Genomic DNA, 21222 nt, shown 5'->3' with positions numbered 1-21222 from the left:
TAAGTGCATTGTGTCAGGCAGGGTGATAGATGTTTTTAGTTAACAGTGTTTTTGTTTATTTTAATAGTTCACATATCTTCTGAACTAGAGGTTATTCTGAATTATAAGTTATTCCATGTTAGAGATCTAGAAAGGTATGCTCAGAGGGCTAAAGAATAATCCCAAACTCATACAGCTAGCGGTAATGTAGCCAGGATTCCAACCTAGTTGTGGGTCCCAGTACCCATTACTGGTCACTGCCTTCATGGGTGTATGTATATAATAGAGTTTAAATCTGTATATGCATACACACGGGCTTCCCTGGTGGCTCATCTGGTAAAGAATCCATCTGTCAATGCAGGAGATGCAAAATATGCAGGTTCAATCCCTGGGTCGGGAAGATCCCCTGGAGAAGGAAATGGCTACCCATTCCAGTATTCTTGCCTGCAGAATCCCATGGACAGAGGAGCCTGGTGGGCTATAGTCATAGAGTCACAAAGAGTTGGACACGACTGGGAGACTAAACATGCATACACTCACGTGTTCAGGACTGTTTTGTTTTCTGAAAATGGTTAAAATTTTGAACAAAGGCCTTATCTGACAACTGTTTTAATAAGAACACCAACCAAATAAGTTCCCACTGGTTAGAGATGGAAGAATATGCACACTGAAAAGCATAGCAACTGTAGTGCTTTGAAACTGCAAAGAATTGGTATGAAGAATACTGTTAACTTTTTTGTGTGTGACACAGTGATTTTTTAAATAATTTGTAAAGAGATACACTAAGATGTATATCTAGGATTTGTTTAGAAATGGTTTAGAGCAATTAGATGGGGAGGGACTGGGGAAGGGAAAGTGGGTTGAGGTTGTATATGAAACAAGATCAGGTATGCATCAATATTTACAGCTGGGTGATGGATGCATCAGGTTCATTAAACTGCTGTCTCCACTTCGAAAATTTTCAAAGTAAAAGGTTTTTTAAAAATCTAGTTTTCAGTATCTTCTTGAGACCATTACTGTAGTTTCTTGAGTAATTCATTTCTGTGATATCATCACTGCATTCGTCCTCTCATCAGATTACTTTTTAAATTAAGGCTTTTTCTTTGTGTTCTATCCAACATCTTGGCACCAATATCAATTCACCTTCCCTTTCTTTCTTCTCAGCTCTCTCTTTCCAGATGTAGTGAACTGTATGCAGACGGATAATCTGGAACTGAAGAAGCTTGTGTATCTCTACTTGATGAACTATGCCAAGAGTCAGCCAGACATGGCCATCATGGCTGTCAACAGCTTTGTGAAGGTAACTTTTTCTCAGGGACTCAAGAACAGTTTCTTCTATCTCAGAAAGCCTTTTAAGAAGTGTCTCTTGATATGGTTAGCGTTGCAAATAAGCAAACTCTGTTCCAAAAGAGGGCTTCTAGAGAAGTATTGGCGACGAGTAGGAATGTTCATGATTTAAGCATTCTGTATGCTTGCATTTGTCATCCAGTTAGACCATATGGTGAGCCTTCTGTCAGCTGGGCTTGGTACATCCTTGCCAGATGGGAGAAGAAAGCCAGGTGAAGTGTCACTCTTAACCCTCCATGGCAGACAAAGGTTGGGCGTATCATTATAGTGTCAGTAACGTGGGGCCTTATCTATTTGTCTTTGTAGAAAGTATGCTTATGTTTCAGAAGTAGTGAAAACTATAGAAGCTGCCTTTTCATTTTGTTTTAATAAATATTACAACAGTTGATTAACATTTTGTTGTTATTATGGAAATTTTCAAACATACTCAAGTAGAGGAAATAGTGTAGTAAGTTCCTAAATACCCCCTTGTGGTTTCAGTAGTTACCAGCCTATGACCAGTCTTGTTTAACTTATACTCTCCATACATGCTTTCCTGACCCCCGCCTCCTCTCCTGCTGGATGATTTTAAAGCAAATTTCAAACATCCTAAGGATGAAAAATCATTTAATCAACTGACCATCAAAGAAAGTCCTTAATGCTATTGTATATCCAGTTAAATTTCTCCTATGATTAGATATGATGAACATAATAATAAAGTTGTTTCTGTTAGAAATTGGGATTTTTTTTGTTTTGTTTACTTACTGTTTTTTTCCTCTGTAATTCAGTGTATGTTAGAAGCAAGAATCAGACGGCATTTCTAAAATTAGCTGCTATTAAATTGTTCATTGAAAAAAATGAACATTATGCTTTCTTCTCATGGAATTTTTTGTGTGTGTGTATGTTTAGCTAAAAAATGTACAGAATCAAAATAACATTCTGGTGATTCACAGATGTATGATATCATTGGAAATAATTTAGGTTACATTTTTTTAAAGTTAGCTTGTGTATAGGTTTATAAAGTTTAAAGACATCTTTTAATACAGGGCAATCTAAGGGGTATTCCTTCACGGTAAGTGCTCTGTTAATATTTGTACTGTATTTGGAGGCACTTGCTAGGAAAGGAGAATGTATGTTAATCAGGATTTCAGCGGATCTCTCTGCTGCTTCACTTAAGGAACTTCTGGGCGGCCCAGACCAGCTTCTGGAGTTTCTTTTGTTTTCTTGGCTGTAGGCCCCAGATATATCCAGCCCTCTTTTCTCCTTGCTTGATTCTTGTGGAGTGGGACACATCTTTCCAGTTTCTGTTTTTTTCCTGTGGCAGAATACAAGCCCAGAGCCCTTTTCTCTTTTTAGTGCAGGTCACTAACGGCCATGAGGATAGTAACACCAGCTGTCTGAGTTTCTGCCCAGCTCTGGAACGGATCCTACAGGCCATGTCTTCATTGTCTATATAAAACAGTTAAATGAATTCCTAGCCTAATCTCTTTGAATAGGCAACTAAATTTTGTACTGGAAAATGTGGGTTCTGATATAGACTATAACTAGAAACCTACATTAATTAAATATTCTTTTGTGACTTATAGAAATCAGACTGTTAAGTTTTAGACACCATGTACACCAGTAGTTCTCAATGATTGTTGTCTTTAGGATTGTGAAGATCCCAATCCTCTGATTCGAGCTTTGGCAGTCAGAACCATGGGGTGCATCCGGGTGGACAAGATAACAGAGTATCTCTGTGAGCCCCTCCGCAAGTGCTTAAAGGATGAAGATCCCTACGTCCGGAAGACAGCAGCAGTCTGCGTGGCAAAACTCCATGACATCAATGCCCAGATGGTGGAAGATCAGGGATTTCTGGATTCTCTGCGGGATCTCATAGCAGATTCAAATCCAATGGTAATGTGTTTACACTTTTTTATGAGAGAGCAGTATTTAAAATGGGTCTCTTTTAAAAAGCATGTTTAAAATAAATCTTTGGGACATTGAGCCATAGGTTAGCTATGTGAAGCATGATTTCCATGGGACCCAAATATTGTCTGTCTCATACCCTACTGAGCTGAAAACCAAGTCCTAATATACAAATAGTATATATATGCCATTTATTTATTTATACTTTTCATTATAGGAATTTTCAAACATCTTCAAAATTAGAGTTACTAAATGAGTAAATAAAATAAACTCAGTTACCATTACCAGGTTCAATAATTATTAATACATGCTAGTCTGTTTTACCTGTTTTCTTCTCCTACCCCCTACTTATATATGGGTAACTTAAAGATGTCACACATGAATGGGTCTCTATTTGAATTTAATGTGTCATTATAATTAATAATAACTTTTAATAATCTTAACCTGTTTTTATACAACAAATCAAGATGATTTGAGGAGATTTTCACAAGTATCTTTGAGAAAACTTTTAGAGAAAATTTAAGGCTACTTAATAGAATTGTGAGAAACTGTTTCAGGAATGCCTTACGTTTTACTGTATCTTGAAGATTTTCCTAGAACAGGTGTTTAGCATTCAGATCAGATCAGATCAGTCGCTCAGTCGTGTCCAACTCTTGGCGACCCCATGAATCGCAGCACGCCAGGCCTCCCTGTCCATCACCAACTCCCGGAGTTCACTGAGACTCACGTCCATCGAGTCAGTGATGCCATCCAGCCATCTCATCCTCTGTCGTCCCTTTCTCCTGCCCCCAATCCCTCCCAGCATCAGAGTCTTTTCCAATGAGTCAACTCTTCGCATGAGGTGGCCAAAGTACTGGAGTTTCAGCTTTAGCATCATTCCTTCCAAAGAAATCCCAGGGTAGCATTAGGGATTATTAAATTGTTGGACCGTGCTGCCCTCTAAATAGGAAGTTTTTCTTATTTCCTTTCTTGAACATCTTGTTAAGAAGGTGCCCAGGAGGCAGAATTTAAGGAGGCATTCATTTTCAGGTCCCCACTCTACCTGCGCAAGCTTGAGAGTGGAATACCTCTCTCCCGCCTTATTCTCAGTTCAGTCGCTCAGTCGTGTCTGACTCTTTGTGACTCCATGAATCACAGCATGCCAGGCCTCCCTGTCCATCACCAACTCCCGGAGTTTACTCAAACTCATGTTCACTGAGTTGGTGATGCCATCCAACCATCTCATCCTCTGTTCCCTTCTCCTCCTCCCTTCAATCTTTCCCAGCATCAGGGTCTTTTCAAATAAGTCAGTTCTTCACATCAGGCCAATACTTTGGCCATAGTACTGGAGTTTCAGCTTCAGCATCTGTCCTTCCAGTGAATATTCTGGACTGATTTTCTTTACGATGAACTGATTGGATCTCCTTGGCCTTATTTTGCAAACATTTAAATCATTTGTTTGAGCTCTTCATTCTTGTTATTTTAGTGAAGAACCGAAAAGCTTGGACTAAGAGATAAACACATATATATTCACATGCCTGCTTTTGTTCTTGAACCCATACTTTTCATCTAAACTGTATGTCCTGTTTTTTTTGCCAGAAGTATTGCTGTTTTTAGACTGCTGGTTCTCCTTTTTATCAGTTGGGTCAAATTTTGCTGATAAGAAATGAATGAGTGTAAGAATGTGAAGTAAATTCCAGTATCTAGTGGTGGAATGGAAGGTATAATAAATCAAACATCTGAGAAGGTCCTAAGGCTAATGATGACCTTCCTTATACCATTAAGAAAGAAAGAGAGGCTTCTCGGATGGTCCAGCGGTTGGGAATCTGCCTAGCAATGCAGGAGTTCGATATCTTGTCTGAGAAAATCCCATTTGCTGCGGAGCAACTAAGCCATTGCGCCACAACTGAGCCCTCACGCCTAGAGCCTGTGCTCCGCAATAAGACAAGCCACCACGACTACGTGCACCGCAACTAGAGAATAGCCCCCACTCCACTCGCAGCCCTCGTGCGCAGCAACAGAAGACCCAGGGCAGCCAATAAATGAGTAATTTTAAAAAGATGAAAGTGCATTCTATGTCAGGCATAGTGATAGGTGCTTTTACTTAAGGTTTTTTAAGTAGTTCTCCTATCTTCTGAACTAGAAGTTATTCTGAATTAGAGGTTATTCTGTGATAGTGATCAAGTAGTGTATACTTCAGTTCAGTCACTCAGTCATGTCCGACTCTTTGCTACCCCATGAACTGCAGCACGCCTAAGTAGTTCTCCTATCTTCTGAACTAGAAGTTATTCTGAATTAGAGTTTATTCTGTGATAGCGATCAAGTAGTGTATACTTCAGTTCAGTTCAGTCACTCAGTCGTGTCCGACTCTTTGCTACCCCATGAACTGCAGCACACCAGGTCTCCCTGTCCGTCACCAACTCTTGGAATCCACCCAAACCCATGTCCATTGAGTTGGTTATGCTGTCCAACCATCTCATCCTCTGTGGTCCCCTTCTCCTGCCCTCAGTCTTTCCCAGCATCAGGGTCTTTTCAAATGAGTCAGTTCTTCACATCAGGTGGCCAAAGTACTGCAGTTTCAGCTTCAACATCAGTCCTACCAATGAACACCCAGGACTGGTCTCCTTTAGGATGGACTGGTTGGATCTCCTTGTAGTCCAAGGGACTCTCACTTGGAGAAGCTAAAGAATAATCCCAGCGTCACTCAGCTAGTGGTACTGTGGCCAGAATTCTAACCTGGTTCTGAGCCCTAGTACCCATCAGTGGTTACTGCCTCCGTGGGTATGTATATACATGATATAATTTAAATATATATATGCACATATATATTTAGGACTGTTTGGTTTTCTGAAAATGGTTAAAATTTTGAACAAATAAAGGCCTTAATTATCTGACGACTGTTCTAATAAGGAAATCCTCTGAACCCTTTTATTCTCATGATAGGTATGAGTCCAGTTTTACTGCTCTTGAGGGAGAATTTTGTTCTACTTTTTCAGAAGTTGCCCCACATGGTGGCAGCACTGCACCAGCAACCATCAGAACCACTTGCAGAAGGAATTGATGCTTCGTGGTTCTACCTGAGTAGTTTTCTTATAGCTCACTTTAGAAGGGCATCCTAGATGTGAAGGCACCAGAACATCTGGAGAAATGACTTTGAAATCAGAGGGTGAAATGTCAATTAAAATCTGATTACTTTTTTGGTGGACGGAGCCTTGCTTGTGGATCTTAGTTCCCTGACCAGGAAGGTAGCTAAGCGCATCACTATACCATCACCGTGTACTTAGTTCCCTAACCAGGGATTGAACACTGGCTCTTGGTAGTGAGAGCATGGAGTCCAAACCACTAGACCTCCAGGGAATTTCCATTACAATGTTAATTTAAAAGGTACTGATCCCTTTGATATCTGTACAGATTCATATGGTAAGACCTTTTCTGAGGAATTAGAGCTAAGCTTATCTTTAAAGGCCAACTTTATTAGTCCATTTTGTTGAAAGTAAGTGTGTACTTAGAATGAGGAAGCACTTTCCTGCAAGAGGAGGATAACTCCCATGATTTCTTCACACATATCAGAATTTTGAAAGTTCCGGTCTCCGTAAATTGATATTTGCAAGAAAGATACACTTTTGGGTGATAGTGACTTTTCTCTAGCTTTTTATCCACAGATTAGGATTTTCCCTCTTACTGCAATTTTTCTTTTCTCTCTCAGAGGCATTTTGAGATATTCCAATTTCTGTTAATGTTTACATTGGAATCTGCTCCCCGAGACTTCCCTGGACAGCCCCACCACATGTGCTTTGCTTTTTGTTTGTGAATTTAGGTCTCCTGAATCCTTTGGCTCCGTGCCTTAGCCCCTTTGATCTTGTCTTGGAAGCCTTCTCAGTTCTGTCATCACTCTGAGAACTGCCCCGGGAATGTCCCTCTTCCATTGCTCTGTTCTCTCAGCCAAAGTACAAACTACTGGATTAGTTAAAACAGCAACACCCCCAGAGTCACGTTTTTCATTTGTTGAGGGTTTTTCTGCACAAGCAGCATGCTCTCAGAACTTGGCCCCAGTGTGGCCTTTAGCAAAGGCTCTAGTTAAACTGCCAGCTCCTTTTTTTTTTTTTTTTCCTCAGCTTCTTTTAATTTAAACTTATTCTGGAAAGCTCTCTTATGAAAAGTAGCACTTTTCTTCTTAGAAAAAGTATGTATTTTAACCATGTGCTAGCCAGCAGTTAGAAGCCATGTGAAGTTATGACAGTGGTTCTCAACTGGTAGCGGTATTCTCCCTGAGGGTATGCGGCCATGTCGGGAAACACTTTTGGGTGTCACAGCTGATGGGAAGATTGCTACTGACATCTGGGAAGTAGGGTTCAGGGATATGTTAAACATCCTGCAGTGCACAGGGAGTCTTCTGCAGCCAAGAATTATCCATCCCAAAACATCAGTGGTGCTAAGGTTGGGAAAATTTGCTGCTTGGCGTCCTGGCGTGGCTGCTTACTAGAAGCGTGGCCTTGAGCCTGTTATTTAAAATGAGCTTCAGTGTCCTCATCTGGAAAAATAAAAATAAAAGCAGGTAATAATGCCTGTTTTACTGGATTATTTTGAACATGAAGGAATAATTTATTTAAAAATTTAAATAATGCCTAACAGTAAATGCTTAATAAACAGTAGCTGCTATTCTGGGGAAATTTTTAAAAATTTATTTATTTTTAATTGGAGGATAATTGCTTTACAGTGTTGTGTTGGTTTCTGCCAAACATCAGCATCAATCAACCGTAGGTATACACGTGTCCCCTCCCTCTTGAACCTCCCTCCCGCCTCCCCCCCATCTTCCTCCCCCCCATCCCACCCCTCTTATGTCGTCACAGAGCACCACGCGGAGCACTTGTGCTACAGCAGCTTCCCCTTCGCTATCTGTTTTACATATGGTAATGTACATATTTCAGTGCTGTTCTCTGAGTTTGTCCCACCCTCTTTTTCCCCTGCTGTGTCCATGAGTCTGATCTCTATGGCTGAGTCTCTATTTCCACCCTGCAAAGGGGTACATCAGTACCAGTTTTCTAGATTTCATATATATGCATTAATATACGATATTTGTTTTTCTCTTTTTGATTTACTTCTCTCTATATAAGGGTCTAGGTTGATCACCTCACTAGAACTGACTCAGATTCATTCCTTCTTATGAACAGCAGCTATTCTTGAGGAATAAACCTGACATGCTTTCTAATTAATGTAATTTTTATTTAGGCCATTAGTTTGTGGAGGTTTGCTGTCAGTCTTAGATGGTAAATAATGAAAAACTCAAGTGTCTCTAGATCACTTTGCAAATTTAAGAAGGATTTTTGTCAGAATATATTTGTTGTCCTTGTGGGCTGTGTAAAATTGTTTATTAATAACCTCAATTTAGTACTTTAATTATATTACTACTTATTATCCCTAGACTAATAGAGTTATAAACTTAGAATATTATACAGAAGTGAAATTTGAAATGTGTAATGCTCTTCATGCCCAGTGTCCATGGAGGAGTTTCAGAGCTGGTCAAATTTTAGGCATGTGGGAGAGTATCAGTATGTGTGGTGGGCAGTGGGTAGGAGTGATGTAGCAGGTAACATGTTCAGTCTTTGTCTGGATGCCCCTGGTAAGTGATGTATGTGGTTGAGTTAAGTGGAATCATGGCAGCTGCCTAGTTAGAAGCGTGCCTGCCCACTGGTTGATCTAGTGCTTTTCTGTCTTTATTTACAGAGGAAGGAAACGATTTTTGTTTTCCTTTAAAAGATAAACTTTGTGAAGATCTTTTTATGTGTATTCTTACCTTAGAGATTTTAATCATAATAGTTTTTATTTTAGAAATTATTTCTAACTTAGGGTTTGTGTTTTTTTTTTAATCTCATTTTTTGGGGTAGATTTTTAGACTTAAAGTTTCAAAAACCATACAGAAACTTCTCATATGCTTGTCTTCACACAGGTTTACTCAATATTAAAATATAATTATGGTACCTTTGTCAAAACTAAGAAATTAACTTTGGTACATTATTATAAACTGAAGTGCAGACTTTATTTCACCTGTTTCAAAACAGATGTCGTTTTGCTATTGCAGCATTCAATTCAGCATACCAAATTGCATTCAATCACTTCCTCTTATAAAGAGTTGACTCACTTTTTTTGTTTCAGCTTAAATAGCGTAAGTTTATTTTCTCCCAGTTCTGGTGTCAGTAGGCTTAGTTTCTTCTCCTGAGGCCTCTCTTCCTGGCCCGTAGATGGGCATCTTCCTTCTCTTCATATGATCCTCCCTCCTTAGGTGGCTATTCAAATTTATTCTTCTTATAATGACGCCAGTTATATTGGATTAAGGTCCCCTGTAATGACCTCATTTTAACTTAATTTCCTCTCTAAAGACCCGATCCCCAAACACAGTCACGTGAGGTTTCTGGAGGTTAGGACTTCAAATCTTCAAATGTGAATTTTGGGGAGGTACAACTCAGCCCTTGTAGGAGGAGGATAATAGAATTTACTTCATAGACTTGTGAGAATTAATTGAATTAGAACATGTAAAGTGCTTAGAACAGTGATGAAAAATGTTTTGTATTGCTAAAGATGACATTTGAAATGACATGAAAATGAGACAGCCATTTCACAGATGTCCCTAAGCTCTTGCCTTCTCTGGAAGTGGCTCCTTTGAGTCCTTAGAGTTCTCAGAGCCTAGTACCTTCAGTAGCGCTCCCCACTTACTTTGGATAAGAGTTGACTCACTGTTTACCAAGGTATCTCAAAACAGAAAAGTGCTTTGTGACTGTGAAATGATTTTTTTTTCCTTTCCCAGTATTATAGCGTGGGGGTTAAAACTCAGGCTCTGGAATCATTCAGACTTGGGTTTGTATCCTGGTCTGCCTTTCTTAGCTTGATGGTCTTCCCGAACATCTCAGTAGCGTCATCTACAGAATGGAGATTATACACAGTGTTTCTATCATAGGATCATTTTGAAAGATAAAGGACAGAAGGCTTGCAAAGCACTTTACCATCAATCTGATATAGAGTAAGCCCAGAGAAGGCAAGAGCTTAGGGACATCTGTGAAATGGCTGTCTCATTTTCATGTCATTTCAAATGTCATCTTTAGCAATACAAAACATTTTTCATCACTGTTCTAAGCACTTTACATGTTCTAATTCAATTAATTCTCACAAGTCTATGAAGTAAATTCTATTATCCTCCTCCTACAAGGGCTGAGTTGTACCTCCCCAAAATTCACATTTGAAGATTTGAAGTCCTAACCTCCATTGCAGAATTACTCTTAAAAGAATTGTTCAAAGATATAACTAGAGAAGTTTTTGTTGGCAGCTTCCGGAAAACTGGATCTGTTTTATATTGTAATTCAGTTTGTACCAGAAGATCCCAGCTTGTTCATTTCTTAGTGTCCCTTTTAAAATGATCTCAGGCTCTAATTTGGCAGAGGATTACTTATTCTCAAAAAGAGGAGATAACTGGTGTGATAATGAACTTTTTGTTTTGTCCATGTTGCAGCATTCATTTGTGTGATTTTAGGGCCTGTAGACCAAGTAACTCTCTGCCTTTTAACTCTTAGGAGTGCCTCTTGGACATATGTAGACATTTATTTGTAGTGTTTTGGCTTTGTGCTTATTTACATTTCATCAGAACACATCTTAAGCTACTCAAGTAAGTACTGAGTTTCACTGAGTCTAATTTTTTAATCTTTCTTGTTACTATGTATTCAGACTTTGTTGCCATAATAGGATGTGTTGACTCTACTAGGTAAGTGTATTCATTCAACTTTCTCATTCTGGAGAAGAGGGGAAAACAGAACATTAGAATGTCATATAATCAGCGTATTATTAGTTGACAGTCTGGACAGTGTCTTTGGATTAAAGCATGAGCTGTAAAATTAGCTGGTACCATATAGTCATATGGAGAAGGCAATGGTAACCCACTCCAGTGTTCTTGCCTGGAAAATCCCATGGGTGGAGGAGCCTGGTAGGCTGCAGTCCATGGGGTCGCTAAGAGTCAGACACGACTGAGTGACTTCACTTTCACTTTTCACTTTCATGCATTGGAGAAGGAAATGGCAACCCACTCCAGTGTTCTTGCCTGGAGAATCCCAGGGATGGGGGAGCCTGGTGGGCTGCCGTCTCTGGGGTCGCACAGAGTCAGACACGACTGAAGCGACTTAGCAGCAGCAGCAGCATATAGTCATATCCTTGGAGATGATAATGTCTGAAACCTGTTTAGAATAAATGCCTTGTACTTGAACATGTTATTTCAGGCAACTCCATAAAGAAGAAAGTGAGGTTTTGAACTGCTGGTGATTTTCAGGAGGATAAAAATATACAAATCACCTGTACATTTCATTATAATAGATTTGCTTAGCTATTCTACTGCTTTCAATTCAGGTCTTCAAGGGGCAGCAGCCAAAAGGATTGTAAATTGAATATGAGAATTAAAGCGTTTTTTTCAGAGTGTGACCTTGAAGGTCATAGCTAGGAATGAAAGTCTTTTAAATAGTAATTTAGTTAACAGGAGGAAGTCACTGTACCGAGAAGTGCCGTCTTTCTTGGGTTCTGGAACCAGGAAAGTGAGTGAAATTAGAGAAATCATTCAAAGGGACAAGGAAATGTGTGAGAGATTCCTCCTGAAAAAACCTCTATCTGTGATACTCCACTCCCAGTGAGTATCTAGATTTCCTTCTAGCATTCTTTTTTTCTTTACAGGATCATTTTTATTTTACTCATATCCACCACTCCAGCTTGCTACTTTTTAAAAAAGAAAAAGTGAGGTCAAATGTATGCCCTTAGAATTTCTGTGTATACGATAGGGGTAGCTTATAAATCAGGTTTCATAGCCAGATGGTAAATCTTGCCGTTAAGTGCTGCTAGGATGTGATTATCTCTGAAATATGTAAAGTAAGAGAATACCTTTTTCTCCCTGTATAAATCTGCCAGGAAATAATGTTTTGATTATATCATCCTGCCCAACTTTGATTTTTCTTTCACAGCTCTTGGGACTTATATAAATGTAGTTGGCAGAGGTTCTTTTCTGACAATTTTTGTTTACCAACCACACCATTAAGCAAAGGCTTTCATGAAAATTAAAAAGCATGAAGAGTGAAATAATAATCTCCATCATCAGATATGGGCCATGCGTTCATATTCAAGCATTTTCTCTCTTTGGGCTGTGTTGATTAAGCAAGTCACTGAGTTTCTCTAACTCTATTTATAAATTCATTTTTAAAACCTGTTTCCTTATCTATAATAGGTAGATTTTGATAGCAACTACATTAGAGTTGCATGAGGGTAAATGGCATAGTAAGTGTTGAGTAAATTTTAGCTATTGCTGTCTTTTATTTCTTTATCCAATTCTATTAGGTATAGTATAAGGTAAATCAAAACACAAGTTGCTAATTTTAAAAAGAATTCAGCAGACTTCAGGGGTTCACGTGGAGCTGTCAAATTGAAGGGAAGTGTATCGTTAGGGCAGAGAAAGATTTGTTTAGTATTGAGTGTGATTTTATTTATATACATACATGTGTGTGCATGCTTTTGCATGTATGATTATATTTGTGTTTAGTGTCTATAAAGGATACATATTACATTAGGTCTACGGGGATGGAGGTGAGATAGGAGGTGAGATGTTTAGTTGGTCTCCCAAAGAACAGAATTGACTGTAATTGGGGGAGGTAAGGTGAACTAAAAACAGTTGTTTTTTTTTTTATGTTATGGGATGTGTTCCTTTGTAGCGTAGAGCAAGGACAAGTGAGTTGTCCTATATAATCCTGCTATACTGTCTTGAAGTTAATGTTTGCCTCCTTGAGATTCAGTGTGACTAGCTCATTTTTAAGTTTTTATTAGAGTAAGAGGAGCGTGGCTTACTGACCAGGAGAACTCTAAGCAACCCTTTATGGATCCACCTCAGTATGTTTCTAAAAATCTAGCAGTGTGAATGTGAAGATTAGGAGATGAAAATGGAAAGGTATTAATAGAATAGAAGGGATTTAGAGGAACAGCAGTACAGTTTTGTTCAGTTTAGTCGCTCAGTCGTGTCCAACTCCCTGTGACCCAATGAAACGCAGCATGCCAGGCCTCCCTGTCCATCACCAACTTCCGGAGTTTACCCAAACTCATGTCCATTGAGTCGGTGATGCCATCCAACCATCTCATCCTCTGTCGTCCCCTCCTCCTCCCGCCCTCATTCTTTTCCCAGCATCAGAGTTTTGTTATTGCGGTGTATCTCCTCTGGTCAGCCATTGGCTCCGTGAGCATTTGGCAATGACCTCTTTTCCCAGTGCAGACTTTCTAAACATAATCCTGTAATCTGATCTCTGGATCTTTTAGTCAGGTTTAGTTTTCCCTCTTTATTTTCTTATTTTAATGTGATAAGTGAAAGTAGCCTATTTTACCACCAGACCATACACTTCATTAGCTGCATTATATACTTGGTTTAATTTCCAATTATGTATGATGATAGCAGAGGAATTCTAAATTGTTCATCCTGTTCAGTATCCTTCTGTTCTCTTTGCTCTCCATTGCTTTTTGTAATTCCTCCAATTCTCCCCTTTTCTTTTACGTTTCCTGTTAACAGACCTTATATTTAAGTATTTTTGACAAGAAAAGGAAACTGGCAGAAAGTCAGTGACAGGACATTTGTTTTGGACTAACTGGTCGAGAGTGGGCATGTGTTGACAGCAAGAAAGGAAAACAAGTATTTGGTCTTCCAGTGTGACATTTTGATCCTTTATCCTGTCAGCCAATATATCAGGCTTATTATACGGGGAAAATATGTCTTTTCCTTGCATGTAAAGCACTGAGATGATGGAGATTATTATTTCATTCTGCATGCTTTTTAATTTTCATGAAAGCCTTTGCTTAATGGTGTGGTTGGTAAACAAAAATTGTCAGAAAAGAACCTCATGCATGCTGCCATGTGATAGGTGAACTAGATAATCCTTCGTGGTTTGTTTTAAAAACAAGAAAATATTATATCCATAACCATACTTACCAAGTGAACCATTGGCTTTTTTAATCTTGGAATTTTTTGACCTGGTTACTAGATTATAGCTGAAGGTGATTTCTGTTTGTGGCATCATTAACTTTTACATAATAATGGGTACTGTCAGAAGTGTATTATTTGATTTAAAAAATCATATTCTCTAGAATTTAATCTTCTAGGTAAAATGCTGGGATAATCTGCAGACTACTCAAGTGAGGTGGATATTAAAATCAATAGCTTTGGACTTCCCTGGTGGTCCAGTGGTTAAATGCCTCGTTTCCAATGCAAGGGACGTGGGTTCAATCCCTGGCTGGGAAACTTAAGATCCCACATGCCGTTACCACCTTAACTTTGCTTAAATCTTTGTAGAAAGCACTTACATGTCATCTGATTTTATCCTCAAACTAAAGCTCATCTCTGAGGTGGATTAAATTATCTCTAGTTTTTAGTTGAGGAAATGGAACTTCACAGAGTTTATGTGCTTTCCCAAATCATGTTACAGTGAACTAGGGTTTCAGGGTCACACTTGCTTATTCTGACACTTAAGGGGAGTTGGACTATGAAGAAAGCTGAGCACCAAAGAATTGATGCTTTTGAACTGTGGTGTTGGGGAAGACTCTTGAGAGTCTCTTGATGCAAGGAGATCAAACCAGTCAATCCTAAAGGAAATCAGTCCAGAATATTCATTGCAGGGACTGATGTTGAAGCTGAAACTCCAATACTTTGGCCACCTGATGTGAAGAACTGACTCCTTGGAAAAGACCCTGATGCTGGGAAAGGTTGAAGGCGGGAGGAGCAGGGGAATGACAGAGGAAGAGATGGTTGGATGGCATCACCGACTCAATGAACATGAGTTTGAACAAGCTCTGGGAGTTGGTGATGGACAGGGAGGCCTGGCGTGCTGCAGTCCACGGGGTCACAAAGAGTTGGACACAGAGTCTGAACTGAGCTAATCACCTCCCTATCTGCCATACACCCATAAAATTATTTGGCCTAGATTCTTCTTTCTGTTGCCTAATGTATGTTTCAAAATTAAAATTCACTGCCTTTTTTTTTTTTTTGGCCACGAGGCATGCAGAATCTTAGTTCCCCAACAGGGATTAAACCCATGCCCCTTGCATTGGAAGTGTGGACTAACCATTGGACTGCCAGGGAAGTCCCTAAACTTGACTGCTTTTATAGCTGTTCATTTGTCTTAGTTTTATTGATGGTTTGAGTACTATTGAAATTAATGTTTTAATAGTAAACCATGAGTGACTCTCTGCTGATATGTGAATTGTTTTAATTCTGGGTTGCCCGACCACAAGGTAGTGGTATAATAGTTGTTTTGAAAGCAGTTTACCTGTTTGTATATGACTAGGTAAAATGTTCAGGAACAGTTATGAATTAAGATCTATGAAGTGATTCAGAGAAATGGTTGTACTGTTCCTGACAAATCAAGGTCATATCTGCTTCTTTTCCCAGGTGGTGGCTAATGCTGTAGCAGCACTATCTGAAATCAGTGAATCTCACCCCAACAGCAACTTACTCGATCTGAATCCACAGAACATTAATAAGCTACTGACAGCCCTGAATGAGTGCACCGAATGGGGCCAGATTTTCATCCTGGACTGCTTATCTAATTACAATCCTAAAGATGACCGGGAGGCTCAGAGGTCAGTCTGTTTCTCTGGGTAGCATCTAGGAGTCCTGCCTGGTTCAGTAAGTTCTGTTGTGTCTGTATTAGAATAAGGGTCTGTTATGTTAGGAATAAGGAAAACAGTGACTTATGGGATAGATATTGCTATCCCTGTGGTATTTTCTCTAATTAGGAATTTAGGTAGCAGAGTAAGCCGTGCAAAAATAGTTCTTACTAAGAGGAGATGTGTATCTGTCATTTCTTTTCTGAGCAGCACACTTAAAACAGTCTGCAAAAATCACCCTTATCACCTTCTCACATCTCCCATACAGCAGTTCTTAGCCACTTGGCAAAGGTTTGTGAGTGTCTTTCATTGTAGTGACCATTCTCATTCTTTAAGATACTTAGTATGTGGCTTGGTACTAGTTAGTGAGTTGTCTTATACCTGTAATTTAGTACTAGAGAAAGTGGATTGGAGCCTGCAGTATGTATGATGTCTTCCATTAGGTATGGAAATTACATATTTGGAGAACATTTGAAAGGCACACCTGAATTGTTCTGCTTAGCTCTCTACCACTTCAGTATGGCAGGGTTTTTTTTGGCTAGCAGATACTGAATGCTAAATTTCATGTACACATACATATATTTTGGTGTACAGAATTGGAGTTGTATCAATTTTTACTGAGCATTTTGTGCATATAGGCACTGTGATTCTGGCAAAGTAATTCTGAAGAATTGTTGGCTCATTTTAACTGTGGTAGGTAGTAAGTAACCTTCCTTGCCTGGCTGAAGCTCAAGCTGCTATAATATAAATGTTCTTCATTTGTCTGGGAAATCGTTCCTTCTGGATTTAACCAAAACTCACCCTGATAGTTTCTTTCCATCACTGAAAGTACAGGTGTCTCCTGGAAAGAACTTTACATACAATTTTATTTTCTCTTGGTCATTCACGTGTCACACTTACTCACTCAGCAAATGTTTTTTTTTTGAGCCCATGCTATGTGCCAGCCATTGTTCTGGGCTCTGAGAATACAGCACTGGACAGACTAAAATCATAGCTCTTATGGAAAATCTATTCTGAGGCATAGAGCAGAAATATATATATAATATGTGTATATAATCCAACATATAATAGGTCAGATGATGATAAGTGCTAACGAGAAAAATAAAGTAAGGGAGAGATCTAAGAAATATTGGGTGGTTAGGGAAGGCCTCCTTGAGAAGATGGCATTTGTATAAAAGACCTAAAGAAGGACAGGAAGTCTGCTGAGTAGATACAGGAAGAAGGGAGAAAAATATAGCTTCACTTAATCTTGTATCCTTAACTGAGTCAGCTAGCCAACCATGTTGCCCAAGAGCTATCAAAATTAGGTTAATTTCTGGAGAACCCTCAACAGATAATTTAATATCCTATATTTTATGAGACATTTAAGTATAGGTGACTGGGAGGAGGAGAAGGGGATGAGGTTGGGTGAATATTGCAGTGGTATTGTTGTTAAAAAATCAAAAATCCTCTCCAAGATTTGATTGTTGTTAACAACCAAAAACCCTCTTCAAGATTCCCTTATTATCCTGAAGACAACAGGTTGGGTAGTTTTCCCTGTCAGTCCATCTCCTCCTGCATCTTATAATGAAACTTCAGTCACAGTTGGTTGATATCTTTCATTGTGAAATAACTCTCAGAATGCTTAATTTGACTTCCTATAGGTTGAGGAGAAATGGGCTATGAGGCAGGGAGCCCTTACATAATATGGGGAGACAGAAAGAACTATAAAACAGGAAGGTAAATGGTGTGAGCTTCAAGTGTTTGGGGTATTGGCTATTTTCCTTCCAGTTTGAACGTCCCTATTGCTGGTTTCCTGAAGTCTTCTCGTATCCCTGCTCTGCCTGTAGTTTGCTGGGAATGAGGCGTCTGCAGTGTTGAATCCCAAATTTACCTACGCATGGAGTTTTGACTTTTCTAACTGATTCTCTAATTTCTTGATACTTGGGCCATGAGACCTCTGACAGCATTACCTTATAGATTGGATTGAGCACAGAAATTGTAATTTAAGATACTAATTTTCATTTTCTGCCCTCAGCATCTGTGAGCGGGTAACTCCCCGGTTATCTCATGCCAACTCAGCAGTGGTGCTTTCAGCAGTAAAAGTCCTAATGAAATTTTTAGAGTTGCTACCCAAGGAGTCTGACTACTACAATATGCTGCTGAAGAAGTTGGCCCCTCCACTTGTCACTTTGCTGTCTGGGGAGCCAGAGGTGCAGTACGTCGCCCTGAGGAACATCAACCTAATTGTTCAGAAAAGGTTGGGAAAAAAATGAATTGATGATTAAAGTGTTTGTAATTTTGAATTAAGCTTAATGATATCAGTATTTAAAAGGACTGTGTTAAGCTTTGTTTAATGTGTAGAAATAAAAATATTTTATGGTAGAGCAACTTGCCCAGGGTCAGGAGGCTGACAGTTGATTTTAGAGTGTTCCTACAGTGAATGAATACAGTGAATGCCTGATATTGCTTTATAATTTAGTTTCTTTTCTAAAGGACTTGTTAGTATGCTAGCTAGTATCTGTTTAATATGGTTCAGGCCATAGTTTAGATCAGGTTGTTTCCACTGATTGTTCTTGGCAGTATATACTTTACCCCTTAAAAAGCATAAAAATAGTCTGCTAAACAGATCTGGTTAGAGGGGTGTAGAGGAAGATTCTGAGTTTTTTTTTCCTGATTGGGGTATGTGGATGGAGAGGATAGAAGCACAGGTTGGGTATTAATGCAGACTCAGAAAGATACATTAATATATACCTCACTTTCCTTACCTGTATTTCTGTACATCACAGGCCTGAAATCTTGAAGCAGGAAATAAAAGTTTTCTTTGTGAAGTACAATGATCCCATCTATGTGAAACTAGAGAAGTTGGACATCATGATTCGTTTGGCATCCCAAGCCAACATTGCTCAGGTCAGACTTAAAGTAGATTCAAGTTAAGATCTAGTAATTTAGATCTTAAGAGCTGATCTTCAGAAATACCAAGACCTGAAAACTGTCAGAGAATCCTTAATGGTTGTTCACTTCATGGGTTTTTAACAGGTTCTGGCTGAACTGAAAGAGTATGCCACAGAGGTGGATGTTGACTTTGTGCGCAAAGCTGTGCGAGCCATTGGGCGGTGTGCCATCAAGGTGGAGGTGAGTGTTCCTTGGTAGTATAGAATTCTGGGTATTCTCTTTACTCTTTCCTTAAAATACATTTTTAAGTTTATCAGACTAATAAAGCACATTGTTAAAATATTCAGGAATTTTTAATGAAAAGCAGCTATCCCTGATCTCTTTCTTTCCTAAGGGAATCGTTTATAACTCTGTTCATAGTTACAGTTATTTTAATAACTTCCATATCTCTATTATTCTTATGCTTTTATTTATTGATTTGCCATTTGTAGACATTGTCTATTAACTTTTTCTGTTATGAGATAAATTAGTTCATATACTCCATCACTCCTGTTTCTCCCCTTCTGTTCTCCTGTGTAGTAACATCATGAGGTTTTTGTTCCTATATTATCTTTGTAAGTTGAGATACCTTTATTTCTTGTTCTATCAACTAGAGTCTTACAAAACTTATTATGCATATTATGCCTATAAATAAGTAGAAACTACACAATACAAATGATTGTATTTTCTTATAGAGACTTGGTTTTTTTCCTGAAGTTTATAATGGCCTTTTTTTTAAAAATTTCATTATGTCTTCATTGCACTCCTATCTTCTTCCAGTTTTTCAAGCATAATATCAAGTTTATAAAACTTTTCCTTTTCTAGGCCCTTCTGTGTTCCAGTCCTCTGTCTTTCAAGTGCTTGTTCCAGTCTGACTGGCTGCTTTCTTATTTTCTGCACAACCATTTTTCTGTACAGCCTCCCTTCATTGCTCTTTCTTGTTGTCAGTACTTTTTCTTTCTTTCTTTTTTTTTTTTTTTTTAGTACTTTTTCACAGCATTCTTTTTTTGTGGTTGCAATAGTTTCCTAAATCTCTGGGGATGTGAATTATAGTTTTGGTTTTGTTTCTACAGTTTGAATTTAATTATCTTGAATATTTTACAGTGATGGTTGCATGTCTATATATGGTTTTTTAATTAAGATGCATAAGTTGGTGCTAGTAGTAAAGAACCAGTCTACCAATGCAGGAGATGTAAGAGACGCAGGTTCGATCCCTGTTGGGAAAATCCCCTGGAGGAGGCCATGGCAACCAACTCCAGTAGTCTTGCCTTGAGAATCCCATGGACAGAGGAGCCTGGTGGGCTACAGTCCAGAGTCGCACAGAGTCAGATATAACTGAAGTGACTTAGCACACACGTACCATGTATATAGTAAACGGCTGCCCACTTATATTAAGATTGAGATAACAGGAGAGTTGTCAGGATTTCTGTGCATGTAGATAGGGCTGTTGACTAGCAAGTTTCTGCTTTAGGACAGGGAGTTGATTGTTACTTGTTAAGTCCTCTGGAAGAGTGTCTCTGTGGTCTTAGAGGGCAGATTTTTTCTAGCCTGGTTGAAATCTTCCTGTAGATATTAAGGATTGCAACTTACATTACTCTGCTTCGTCAGTCCTCCATTTATTTTTCCTCACTCAGAAATTTGTTGAAATTAATGATGGCTTCTGTTCACAGTGATATTGTAGATTCAGAGTTCCATATTTGTTCTTACTACTGGACTGTGTGCAATGCTTTGAGTCAGATTGGACCATATGATTTCACAAGGATAGTTCTAAAATAATTTGTACAGTACAACCAGTGCTTCATAGGATCAGAAGGAAACAGATGCTGTGTCAGTGAAAAGTATCTCTGAAAGCCAAGTTCCTAATTGGCCTTCCTTATTTTTATTTTTGTCGGTGCTCTTTCATATAGTTACCCCTGATAAGTCATTTAGTAGACTAGTTGTTATAACAAGAAGTTAATTCATCCTGGTTTCTACTCCTGGTTCTGCCAGTTCAGAGTCTTCAGATATTTAATACACATGCTTCTATTGTTCCATCTGAGAAATGGAAAAGTCTGTTCATTGGATCTTGGTGTGTTCCATCTTTTTTTTTTTTTTTACCACCACACTTCACATACTTAACTTTTGTCTTTTTTCTTTTCTCACTGAGCAATAGCCGCCTACTTATGGTACTAATATAGACAATTTTCAGAACTTTTCTGATGGCAGAAGAGTCATTTTGTGCTTTTCACTTCCTGAATGTCATTGCCTTATTAACCTCTCTGACGTTGCTCTCTAAGAAGTCTCATTCCAAAGTAAAAAGAGTTTTTTTTTTTTTAATCCCTGGAATTACTGGAAAGTGTTCTTAAAGCCTCTAGATTCTTAGAGGCTGTTAGTACTGTTTACTGTAACTAACGGGAAAGTTATCCATCATTTTCTGAAAGAGATGAGCTTCTGGTGGCTCTTACTTCTTCCTTTGAC

The 21222-nt window shown here is 38.8% G+C and overlaps 1 protein-coding gene across 3 annotated transcripts in view; it reads left to right on the top strand.

Annotated features, from left to right (window-relative positions):
- AP2B1 (adaptor related protein complex 2 subunit beta 1) overlaps nucleotides 1-21222 on the top strand; it is a 108343-nt gene that overhangs the window by 14089 nt on the left and 73032 nt on the right. For all 3 annotated transcript variants that reach the window (XM_019981350.2, XM_019981349.2, XM_070772648.1), the window contains exons 4-9: nucleotides 1144-1279; nucleotides 2956-3201; nucleotides 15635-15825; nucleotides 17870-18091; nucleotides 18621-18741; nucleotides 18871-18966. In XM_019981350.2, coding sequence (XP_019836909.2) covers nucleotides 1144-1279; nucleotides 2956-3201; nucleotides 15635-15825; nucleotides 17870-18091; nucleotides 18621-18741; nucleotides 18871-18966 — 1012 coding nt within the window. The remainder of the gene's footprint in view (nucleotides 1-1143; nucleotides 1280-2955; nucleotides 3202-15634; nucleotides 15826-17869; nucleotides 18092-18620; nucleotides 18742-18870; nucleotides 18967-21222) is intronic.

This window comes from Bos indicus, chromosome 19, assembly GCF_029378745.1.
Source record: "Bos indicus isolate NIAB-ARS_2022 breed Sahiwal x Tharparkar chromosome 19, NIAB-ARS_B.indTharparkar_mat_pri_1.0, whole genome shotgun sequence".
NCBI classification, from domain to species: Eukaryota; Metazoa; Chordata; class Mammalia; order Artiodactyla; family Bovidae; genus Bos; species Bos indicus.
This window is presented reverse-complemented; position numbering and strand designations above follow the sequence as displayed.